The following is a 12,500-nucleotide window of genomic DNA, read 5'->3' on the forward strand; positions in this document are numbered from 1 at the left end:
AAAAACGGCGTGAAAGAGTCCGTTTCTGTCGAGCATCGGTAATGCAAAGAACTTCCTCAGAAGCCGGTGCCTGCTCAGCGGCTCCAGACCCATCCAAGGTAGAGACATCCACAGTTCCCATAGTCCAAGAAGAATCTCGCGGTATACTTCAGCGACGGACTTCGAATGGGTCTTGGTAGAGGGCTGCGAATTCATTGAAGCAGGCATCAGGGGCTGCAAAAGTGCCTCACTGCATACCGGTGGACTGATGACTAGCTTAACGGAAGCATTGTCGGCAGCTTTGGACCTGTGTGGTCTGTGTTTATCCTTACGTTTTTTCGGAAGATCGGTAGTCGGATGGCTTACAGAAGCCATTTCGGAATACAGAGATCGAGAACAAAAGTATTTAGCAACAAAAATGGCCCGAAGAAGAATAGTTCAGGTGTTGAACAAGGCACAAAACCAACACTGAGATACATCGTGGTCTGGGCCTAAACAGGTGATGCAGTAAGAATGGAAATCTCGGTGTGGTATTTGCTTTCCACACGCAAGACAATTGTTAACTTTTTCTGACATCGGTTAGAGCAAGAAAAAAGGGTCTCCAATGGGGTATTTAGCTTTATAAGACTTCAGGATAATTCAATTTGGAAACGAAAACTCAGGTAGCGGCCAACCGGCAATCATGCTACTTCTGCTTCGGGCTCCTCGGCAAGAAAGACTGATGTAATGGCGTCAGCTGCCTGTTTTTATATCCCTGATGACCTGACATCAGTCCTAGAGTGGCAGTAACCGACACAGAAATACTAAGTCTCTAGTATTCGGGCCGACTGAGGGCTACCTGCAGGCAGATATAACCCAAGTGTGATGACTGCAACAGTGAAACACAAAGATTATCAAATTGTTCCATGGATGTCTTGTGTTGCACAGGTCCAGAAATTTCATCAGTTTCAAATGTTAAATCACAAAAAGTCACTGTCCTAATGCATATGAGAGAATTTCTTGTGCTTTAAAACCCCAAACCGTTACCAAATTGTCCCATTACATAGTATCACTCTATTACAGTGTCTTTTTCTTGTTCTCACAGCTGGTCTTTTCTTTTTTAAAACTGTTTCACTTGCAGTTTGTTGCGTTTTTTTTTTTTTTTTTGCCTGCTGTCACCGCTGTATACATTTTGGTTACTACGTTATCTGCTGCTACATAACCAGACACCTTCTCAGCTTGCTGCTGCTTTTCTCTTTCAGTCACTACTGCACAAGTTTTTACTGCTACATTCTCTGTTACCACACCAGTCGGTTCCTTTTACACACTACCATCCTCCGCTCTTCCAAAACATTAGCTGCCATCTCACCCCATAAAACATCAGAACTGTCACCTGGATCACCCTGCTTGACTATTTTTAACAGAACATCTGCAAGTCCTCCTGATGCCAGTTCTGTTATCTGCATCACTTTGACAGACTCGCTTACTTCCTTTTCCACTGAGACAGCTAACTGCTGCTCATCTGTCATATCCACCACACAAGAATCTGTTTATGCCAAAGAGGAGGGGAGTTCACAATGCCTTGGACAAACTAAGCATAGTACAAAAACCACCTACAGTCTCCATGGAAGAGAGGCCACTAGCCTAGTGGGTCTCATCTGGTCAACAAAAGATAAAAAAAAAGTTGTCACCATAACAGAACTGCATGCGCGACTTGTTTTTTCATCTCCTTTGTCTATAGAACTATTTCATACCAGTTCATAGATTCCGCTTCACCAAAGCAATCTTTCCCAGGCTTCTACTCCTCACTCTGTCCTATAATTTCATGTACACCTATACCTCTCCAGATCTGAATAGCCCATTCAGAACACATGCCATTGTCTAAATTAGTACAACATCCACACTCCTCCTCTCACAGCCAGGTAGAGCGGTGAGCAGGAATGTAAAGGAAAATTAAACAAGCACGCAGATCTATCATTATGGTAAGTACACAACTTTTCACAAAGTTTCCAGTTATACGCCAGATGAGACACTGGGATAGAGGGTTTATACCTTGGCCTACTCTGCCAATGGTAGGCAACAGTTTTATGTTGTGTGGTAAGCTTATTTAGAGAACATAAATGAGAAGACTGGCAGGAAGAGTGCCACTGGTAACATGTTACCCTGGGGGCTCCAATTGGAGTTAAAAGAAATGAGACGGCAGATCCTTTTGCATGCAGACAAATGGCCTGGCATTAATGACAGGACATCAATTACTCTGGTCTTAAAACTAAAAGCCTTGGAAAGGAAGAAAATAGTACAAACTTAGCCATCCCGCACAAGCACTTTATTAGGAAAAAATTAATGTTTTTACTTAGATTGTAAAATATTTCTAAAGTTTAACTATCATGATTTGACATCAACTTTTTAATAGTTCAACTTGGCTTGTTAATTCAGTTTTTTTTTCTAACATTTAACTTTCAGAATTATTTTTAGTGTATGTACATATTTTTTAAGATGAAGTGTTATAACAGTTAGCAAAGGGTTAACTACATCTACTCATTTTACTCATGGTTTAGCTGGTTCTCTGTGTCCAATCAGATTGTTAGGTGTTTTAAAATGTATTTAAACATTGGCTGTGCACAATGACTCTTGTCTGATGAAGTTATTGTTTTAACGAAAGCACTCACATCGATTTTATTGGATTTATTCAGCATTAAAGTTTGCTTTTATTCAACATTTTTTGTGTTTGATGTTCCTTGGGACGTTTCCTGCCGGGTATACTTTATTTAAACAAAAACGTGTCATGTCGAAAACCACTCCATTGACACATATAGATCGAACCACGAAATAATCGAATGCACAAAACCGTGAAATTACCACAAAATTCGATATGTGGAAGTGTTTTGGTTGGCCCGTCTGAGCTACAGATCCGTAAGGTAAATGTGCGATAGTTACGGACCTTAGGGTTAGGGAGGGGTTAAGGAGAGAGCATAGATAGTGGTGTATGTGGGGTTCAGTGTAGGGTTATAGGGTTTTGGTTGGTGTATGTTTGTTGTTTATTTTGTTTGGGTGGGTAGTGTGTTTCGGGCGGTGGGGTTGGCTAAGTATGACAATTCGGTATTTTGAGTTTCGCGGTTTTGTCCATTCGATTATTCCGCGGTTTGATGTATATGTGTCGATGGAGTGGTGTTCGACATAATGCATTTTCGTTTAAATAAAGTAGACCCTGCCTGTCAGTCATCTCATTTATTTGACTTGTGTCTTGCCTTTGATATTTTCCTATATTTATAGAAAATGTTTTCTTGCCCACAGTCTGAGAATTGCTGGAATACCCAATAACACAGCTCTAAATGAGTGGCAGAAAACATTGAGGAGGCATCTGAGAACACCTGATCCAGAAGAGTATCCTACCATTTAATTAAACTGAAAATTTAAGACACTCATGAAATAGATTTTATCATTTGGCAAGGGTTTATTGAAAGGTGTGGGCTTTGGGTGCCTTAAATTCCAAGACCACCACCTCAAGATTCACCACTGAATCCCAACACAGGTGCCTGCAAGACTCAAGCACTCTGTAGAGCCAATATGGTTTCCTATGGGTAGGGGTGGAAAGTCAGGCTGCCGGTAGGTTTCCTAAATCACATCATCCACTACTTTTAATATTGGAGGAATGTAGAGAGGTCTGGGTTTAGGAAGACCAACAAATTCTTGGAAAGGGGATATTCCTAAGCTTCTCAACTTAATGACTCTTGTATGTTATGAAGTGGGCTCAGAATAAGATCCTCAGGTTATCAGACAGACAGGAATATCATCGGAGTCAGCACTAGCACATGGTACATGACATGTGTCAGCTTGGTCCTCAGTCATCAGAATCCATAGACTACTGTGGGGAGGGGTTCCTTTTTACAAGAAAAATTCCTGGGACAGAGTTATTTTCAGTGTCTAGTTGAATTCCATAAGATCCCCTTCAAACCTGAATAAGCTTTGTGGGTAGGCCTGTGAATAGTGGGGCTGAGGTCTAAGACCAGGGCAAGCCAAGCTTAGGCTTTTTAATCTACAGTGGCCTAGATCAGAACTTGGGCATGACATCAAGTAGCTGGTCCTCGGACAGCAGATGGGTGGCTGAAACTGGCGGCTGTCCAGCAGTTCTGGACCCAAATGATGCATGGAAGTACTCTAAGCAGACACTGGCAAAAAATTGTGTAAAATCTTACACATAACAGTAAATGTTCTTCTATTCACTGTCGCAGTATTCTTAACTTGGGGATCACCTGCCAAGGACAGCCCAGCATCCTGCCAGTATCCCAAAGCCTTTAGGATCTTGTACATGCCATATTGTCACACATGCTACCCGCACAATAGGGCATAAAGGTGACATACAGGCACAGTTATACAAAAGTGAATTGCCCAAGTAGAGGACAATCTCCATAGGACAAAAAGGAGGCTATGCACATCCAAGTGGAGAAAATGCAGAAGGAAAAGGGGGACCCTCAGCCAGGATAACTAAATAAAAACCCAAAAGAAAAAGAGGAAATGGAAGGAGGGACTGAATACTGAAATAATGAACAGAAAGACATCTACTGTTATGGTAAGGTTTTACACTTTTATATGACTGTTGCAGTATTCTCAACCTTAGTGAGAGTACAAAAGCTCAAGAAAGAGTGGGAAGTGAAAGACTGGGAAGAAGCCTCAAATAAGCCCATACAGGACAGCCCTAGCAAAACCTGCTCTGGCTCTACAAACCATATCCAATTTACAACGCTTAGTAAAGGTATGCACAGATGACCAAGTAGTAGCCTCAAGGATGGAACAGATACCCAGACCCTTGAAGAAAGCACCAGAAGCAAAAGCCCTAGTGGAATGAGCTCTGATGTACAGACACTTTCCATGAAAAAACAAAAGGAAATGGTATTTGATATCCAGGAGGAGATGTTTTGATTTGAAACAGCTAGACCCAAAGTCCTGGGATAAAAAGAAATAAAAAGCTGGTCAGAATTACGAATGGTCATAGTTTTATCCAAACACTGTGCAAGTCCAAGCTGTGCAGGGACCCTCACTAGCAGACAGTGGAAAAGGAAAAAAATGAAGAGTGGTTTACTGCCTGATTTAAGAACAACTCATTAACAAATGACTGGCACCAAAGCCATGGATTAAAGCAAAAGGCAAAAATATGCATTACCACCTTTGGGAAAGCTGATGATATGCTAATTACATTTATAGACAGCACCCCCCTGAAGGGAAGGCCCAGTGCTACATAATCTGGGTACATTGGTTGATAGCAGTCTGAACTTTGACCAGTGAACACCATGTATCCACAGTAGTAAAGAAATCCTTCTATGTAGCGCATGTTATAAGTAAAGGTATCGCATCTAGATCCAAGGATGTTTTAATTCCATTATACTCTGCCTCCATCAGAACAATAACGGAGTACAATGCTTCCTTTGGCATGTACCTCATAAGACACCTGCAACAACTGGAGAGACTGCAGAGGGTTTTGACCCAGAAATTACAGGGTACACAAAACAAGTCTAGCATGGAAAGACTGCAAGTATGGTTACTGTATTCCATCTTCTACAGGTTTCTAAGGGGTGAGCTGTGCCTGGCTTACAGGGCAGTCTCTGACCCAGCCCTGATGAAAATGCTTTACACTCAGAAATCAAACTGCACAAGCGTCATTCGCCTCAGGGATCTTAACCTAGCCTCTGATGTGAACAAGTCATGCTGGAGAGAGAGAGAGAGAGAGAGAGAGAGAGATCTCCCAGAGACCGCGACTTCTCTAACAAACTTCCAATTCACGTGAAACAGAGCCCCTCCCTAACCCTCTTCGAATGGAACCTAGATCAATGGATGGGTGACTACACATTCACACTTGGGTTGGCACCCAAGTCCCACCTGGACAGAAGTTGGTATTAACCACCATAGACCCTTGTCTCTGCAAACTTCACTCACCTAACCACTGACACTTGGGGCAACACAGGATAAATATAGCTAGGCTTGTAATGGCTCTAAGGCCATTAGCCCAGTAGTAACCTTCTCATATGAAGAATCTTGGGCATAAAAAGATTACTATGAAGAGACACCCTGTCTCCATGAAAAAAAAAAACAAAAAAGGAGAAATGGCCATAAGGGCCTGAAGCTCAGAATCCCTCCAAGCAGAAGAAACAGCAAGCAACAAGACAGTCTTCCAGGAGCAGTGTTGTAGAGAAACTGAAGCGGCAGGCTCAAATGGAGCCTGGATCAAAATTTCCAAAACAATTTAAGGTCACAAGGAGGAGAAATAGGCTTCCTTGGGAGCCTACAATGCAGGACACCTTAAAGAAACTGTTTGACCTTAAAGCGAGAAGCCAAAAAAGGATTCGGGGGCAGACAGGCAGAAATAGCTCACAAATGGGCTGTTACAGAAGAACAGGCTAAGCCAGACTAGAGCAACTCACTCAAATAAGATCAGAGGTACCTCCCCACTGAAAAAGGGTCCTGGCTATGAGCATGGCACCAGACTGAAAATCCCTTCCATTTGGACATACAAGACTTGCTGTCTGCAGATTTTCTTGCCTCCTGTAAAATCGTGAGCACATCCTCAGAAAAAGGTACCTAAAATGGATCAAAACCTTATTACCCATACCGTCAGTAGAGGAGCGGACAAGGGAGGATACATAAGTGACCCCTTGTCCTGTGTGAGGAGGTCCAATAGATGAGGTAATTTGTGGTGATTGCCCCTGGCTAGATGCATTAAGGGGGGGGCACTACTGCCTTGGTCAAAGGGTGTCACTAGCAAGACTTTTGGGGAGTCTAGCTGAATCTTCTGCAGGACTCTTGGAAGCAGATGAAGGGGAGGGAAGGCAGAGAGAAACATTCCCTTCCAATGGAATGAAAGGGCATCCCATCTTCTGCATTAGATGGCAAGGCATTCTAACAGAAAAGAGGGGGCTGTTCAGATGGGAGGCAAAAAGACCTACCTGTGGAATACCCCCACCAATGGACTATGTCCAGAAACACATCTCTGTGAAACATCCATTTCTGAGCCAGTGTTTTGGACCTGCTTAAAGAGTTTGCCACTACATTGTGTTCTGGAGGAATATATACTGCTGAAAGAGTTAGCACCTGATAGCCTGATCCCAGGCCTGAAGAGCCAGCCTGTAAAGAGACTTTATACCTCCCTACTTTATTGACATACCACATCACTGTGGTTATGGTCTGTGTAAAATGTCAGTGAGACCTAGAGACAGCATGGGGTGAAAAGCCTGAAGGGCCAGAATCAGAGCAGTCATCTCTGATGTTGATATGGTCTGATGGAAGGGCCAGAGACCTTAGACTTTTAGGTGACCACAAGAGGCCCCCCACCCTATGTCTGAGGCATCAGTGAACAGGTCTTGAGAAGGAACCGGAGGATGAAATGGCAGGCTTGCTTGAAGGTAAGTTGCTGAATCCACCACTCCAATTCCTGCTTGAGTCAAGGAAAAAGAGAGGTACTCTGAAATCCAGATAGTAACAATGCTGAAGCCAAAATGACTTGAGGTACCATTGAAGCTTCTACATACGCAGTCTGGCAAGACAAAACATTGGAATAGAAGAGGCCACAAATCCAAAGGCCCAAATAAACTCTCTGGCTGGAAAGGCAGGTACAGGAAGGAAAGACTGAAAGAATTCTGTCAAAAACGAAACCTTTGGAGGTGGAAGAGAGGCCAACATTAGCACTGTCTGAATCCTGCAGCCCAGATGCACATGATCCTGAGAGGGAGTCAGGACAGACTTTTTGGAAGAGGATAGTGAACCCCAGACTTTGAAGGAGAGATATGTTGAACTCTAGAGCCTGTAACAGGCAGCTGAGAGAAGGTGCCTGAATCAACAGGTCATCTACAGGAAAAATATGAATGCCTTACAGCCTGCAAAAGGCAATCACAGGAGCTAGATGTTTTGTGAATACCATTGGGGCAACAGAGAGGCAAAAGGGCAAAGTGAAGAACTGAAAATAAGAGGAAGAAATAAAAACTTCCTGAAAACAGGGTGAATAGGAGTATGAAGTTAAGCATCCTTCAGAATCAAGGACACCAGAAAAGCCTGAGGCAGCAACAGGGGAAAACAAGGTCTGATGAGAAAAGCATCTGACAAGGAACCTTGAGAAAGGTGTCCAGCAAGGAGAGATCCATAATAGATGTCCAAGATCCCTTCTTTTGAGGAACTAGGAACATTCTGGAGTAAAATCCTTTTCCTACTTGGGAACAAAAGAAAGGCTGAATAGTTTTCTGGTCATCCAGGGACCTAACCACCACTGAGAAATAAGGAAGCTGCTCTCAAGGAGGCTGAGGAATCACTGAAAAAAGGAGGGATTTCCACACCATGAAGTAACCTTGACAGGTGATAAATAGAACCCAAGAATCTGAGGTGTGTTGCCGCCAGTATAGAAAACATAGGGACAGCTGAAGGGACAAAGGAACCTGGCTGAGGGTTGGGGGGACAAGGTGTCAAACAGAAGTAGGCTTACCTGACAAAGGACACTTCTGAGTCATAGCAGCCTGAGAAGACTTAGCAGGTGGAACTCATCTACCACCCTTCATGTCTTTAATGGCTTGATGAGGTTGCCTGCGAACAAAAGCAGATCTAGCAGGATACAGCCTCTGGAACGTAGGGGATAGGGGACACACATGTTAAGGTCCTGCAAATCTACCTTTTCCTTGAAGGTACTTAAGCATATCAGCAGCAGCAGAACCAGAAAGACTTTTATTATCCAAAGGAGCAACCAGCAGCTTGGCCTTATTGTTTTCAAGTAATGACTGCAGGCAAAGCCAAGAGTAAGAACCTCATGACAAACCCAAAGGCAGCTGCTCTGGAAGAGGCATCAGACACATCAGAGCTATACTTACTAGAGTGGCAAGCCACCTCACAGGTAGAACCCAAAACAGATGAACCTTCAGAAGAATCAAGAAGGTCAGAAATAACCTGACAAGCCTGGGCAAACAATACCAGAGAATATCTTGTCATGTGAGTCTGGTAATTGATGGCCCTAAAGAACAAAGTGGAAGCAGTGTAGACCTTCTTTCTAATTCCCTCCATGGCCCTACTATCATTATCTGAAATCAGAAGCTTACTAGAGGGCAAAAGCTTAGAGAAGCTGAAGGTGCAGACTCAAAAGGAGTCTGGGTCAAAAAGTGTGGAATGTGGAAGTCTGGGAAGAGTCCTCAACAAAACTATGCAGGACAGCCTTAGCTAAGCCTGCTCTAGCACTGCAAACCATGCCCAGGAAACTAACACCACAGCAGTATCAACAGAACAACACAAATAGGAATTGACAATCCTCAGGAACCTTACAGAACCTAAGTTTCTTTGAAAAAGGGCGCGGAGAATCAGGGGTCTTAGAGACAGTTATAAAGGTGTCCAACAATGCAGCCAGCACAAGAGGTACTGTAGAAGGTTGAGGGATGTCCACCTGAAGCGATTCATCTACTTTGGGTATATGACACCAAAGAAGAATCCCACAAAGTATTACATCATTCTGGCTACTGTTTCCTCAAAAGACAACTCCTCAAAAGGAGACTCACGGCTAATGGACTCCTCTTCAGAGACAAGAGCAAAATGAGATGGCATCTGAGAAGAGTAAAACAAGGACTTCATCAGATTCCTCATTCGAAGAATCAGGTCCCTTATGCCTTTTGGAGGGAGTTGAAGTCCAAGGCATTAAACAAGGCCCTGAGTAACTGGCCATTCCCTTCAAGGGTCCTTGGGGCATACAGAAGAATATTTAGTCTTCTGTGGTTTCCCCTTACAACTGGAGCAGATGCCTGCAAAGCTTCAGAGGACACATGAAAATGATCCAGAGGAATTCTAGGTCAACACTGGAGACCTTACAGAGGCATCACCCACTTCTAGAGAAGTCCGGTGAAGGCTGAACAGCTAAACAATCTGGCAAAGATTTTTTGGCCTTCTTCTTGCTTAACTGGAGAATCTCAAGGTTAGTAGATTCCACCATATTACTCTGGGCTAACTCTGATTCTTGAGAAAGATGGCAAGGGAAGACTATCAACTTCTAAGGGTCTTGGGTACAAACATCTAACAAATACTACAGGATGTATGGTTGTGGGAAGCACCCAAACAAGAGACACTGCTTATGATGATCCTTATGTGAAATATACCACCCACACTCATACCCGGCCTTAGGCATCGGCCAACTAGGCAACTGCCTAGGGTGCCACTCCAGCAGGGGCACTTTTCCAGTATTCTGGATGATGTAGTTAGACTACGATGGAGGCACAGGGTGGTGCTGGGGGGCACTGCTGAGATCTTTTGCCTAGGGCACCAGTTGACCCAAGGCCAGTCCAGCCACACTGACATTTTCCATTCTTGGATGAAATTAAAAATCCAGGTAGCCAAAGGAAAATGAGGGCAAAAGTAAAAAGAGAAACAACCACAAGGAGGGCACTTATCTGATGGTTAAGTACCCAACACTCAAGTCATAGCTGGCTCTACAGTCAGGCACACTGATGTTCCACTCACCAGGCTAAACAAGGAGAAAGTTACTGTCAGCTGCCAGGATCCGCCACATAATGCACACACTCCGGTCACTCCTCAAGTACAAATATGACTGTCATTGTCCATGCTGGTGGGAATGAGCTGAGACATACCTCCCTGGACTACATGAAGAGCGACATGGAGGAGCTCTCAGATCTTGCAGCCCAGGCTGGTAGGACCCTAGCCCTGAGTAGCAACCTGCCATCACCCAGAATACTACTACAGTACAAGGCCAAATGACTGACTTCAACAAATGGCTAAGCTTCTGGTGTCATTCTAAAGGGAACCAGTATCTGTCTGTCTGGGATGACATGATCAACAGACCACAATGCTTTGCCAGAGATGGCCTGCACCTGTCATCCTTGGGACCCCGGATACTGGCTAAGGCTCTTACCACCCCCTAAAGTGCCTTTTTTTAGGCAAGGTTCAAATGACAAATTCACCACCATAACAGGTACAAGCAAGCAAAATCTGAGGATAATGCTACTCAATGCTAGAAGTCTAAACCTCAAAATGCATTCACTCGAGGCACTCCTTAAAATGGAGAATATGGACATTTGTGCAGTGACAGAGACCTGGTTCAAGGCTCCAGAGAGCACCCCTGCATTACCAGGTTATAATTCATACCACACCTTTCGGCCACCTAACCTGGACTGAAACACTAAAGGCATAGGCGTGTCCATATTCATTAAGGATAATCCACACCTCCAGGCAAGTTGCTCAGCATAATGCATCCGAGATTATCCAAGTGCAACTAACTCTGGGCAAGACTGCAATCCAAACTAACTTGCTACAGATCCCCCACCATGCCCCAGGATTCCCACTCTTCATTTTTTGATGCACTGGAAAATATTAGGGTACAACCCAACACTAATAATGGGCGATTTCAATTACCCCACCATTAAATGGGAAAACTACTAGTGTACCAACTCTTTTGCTCAACGTTTTCTGAAATTCATAAATTCCAACGCCTTGGATCCACTTATCCACACCTCCACCAGGGGCAGCAATATCCTATACCAGGTCATCACCAACATGGGCGACCAGTGTTCCACAGCAGAGGTCAATTCCTCATTGGTCAGATCAGACCACAAGCTAATCACCCTAGACATCCACATCCCACCCCCCAAAGGGAAACCACCGTAAAAAATTTCTCCAAAGCAAACTTCACAGTTCTTAAGACAGAAGTGGCAAACTTCATGACACCCATGCAGACAGACAATAGAGGCACGACTGCTGAATCCTACACAAACACTTTATACACTTACACGAGTGCATGGATCGTGCTATCCCTAACAGAACCAAGATGCTATCCTCCAAAAAAAGAAAGCCAATCTGGTGGTCCCCAGCCATAAACAAACTCTACAAAAGAAGAAAAACTGTTGCAAAAGAGTAAAATCTTATGATTGGAGGAACTCCCTGGTCAGCCTCAGTAAGAAGCAGAGATCCGTCAAAATCCTCCAAAGCTAGTTATGAAAACAAAATTGCCATGGATTCTAAAGACAACCACAAAGCATTCTATAGCTATGTCAAGAATCTCAATGGCAACACTCAGATGTGCTCTGAGTTGCAGCACAATGGCACTAAATATACAAAACCAACTGATATTACCAACATCCTGGCAGATAGGTTCAGTGCTAACTTTACCCCCCTCTCACCCCCTAAAGGGCCTACCTCTATACCGGAAGAATGCAAAGTTCCTCTAATCATGGCTGCACAGGTAAAAAACACACACTCCAAAGCCAAGAACACAGCATCCATGGGAACTGACAACATCCCAGGCTGCGTTCTACATGAACAACAGAATGAACTGGCACCCCACCTAAGCATTATGTTCAATCATAGCCTCATCTCAAGCTTCGTGCCCACTGAATGGTGCACAGCGATTGCTATCCCACTCCACAAAGGGGGAGCCACCACAGACCCCGGGAACTACCTAATGAGGCTGGTCTGCAATGCCATGGAACGTATCATCATGGAACTTATAAACAAAGACATTGGTAATCTCCAAACTCTGGACCCCACCCAGTTCGGGATTGTAAAAGGCAGATCATGTC

At 44.0% G+C, this 12,500-nt stretch overlaps 1 protein-coding gene across 1 annotated transcript in view; it reads right to left on the reverse strand.

Moving 5' to 3' along the window:
* Nucleotides 1-4,009: 4,009 nt before the first annotated feature.
* LOC122810625 overlaps nucleotides 4,010-12,500 on the reverse strand; it is a 1,334,722-nt gene continuing 1,326,231 nt past the window's right edge. Inside the window, exon 10 of the mRNA XM_044082201.1 lies at nucleotides 4,010-4,127. Within this exon, the coding sequence (XP_043938136.1) occupies nucleotides 4,010-4,127 (118 nt within the window). The remainder of the gene's footprint in view (nucleotides 4,128-12,500) is intronic.

This window comes from Protopterus annectens, chromosome 9.part0 (genome assembly GCF_019279795.1).
Source record: "Protopterus annectens isolate FY-2018-M chromosome 9.part0, PAN1.0, whole genome shotgun sequence".
Taxonomy (NCBI): domain Eukaryota; kingdom Metazoa; phylum Chordata; order Ceratodontiformes; family Protopteridae; genus Protopterus; species Protopterus annectens.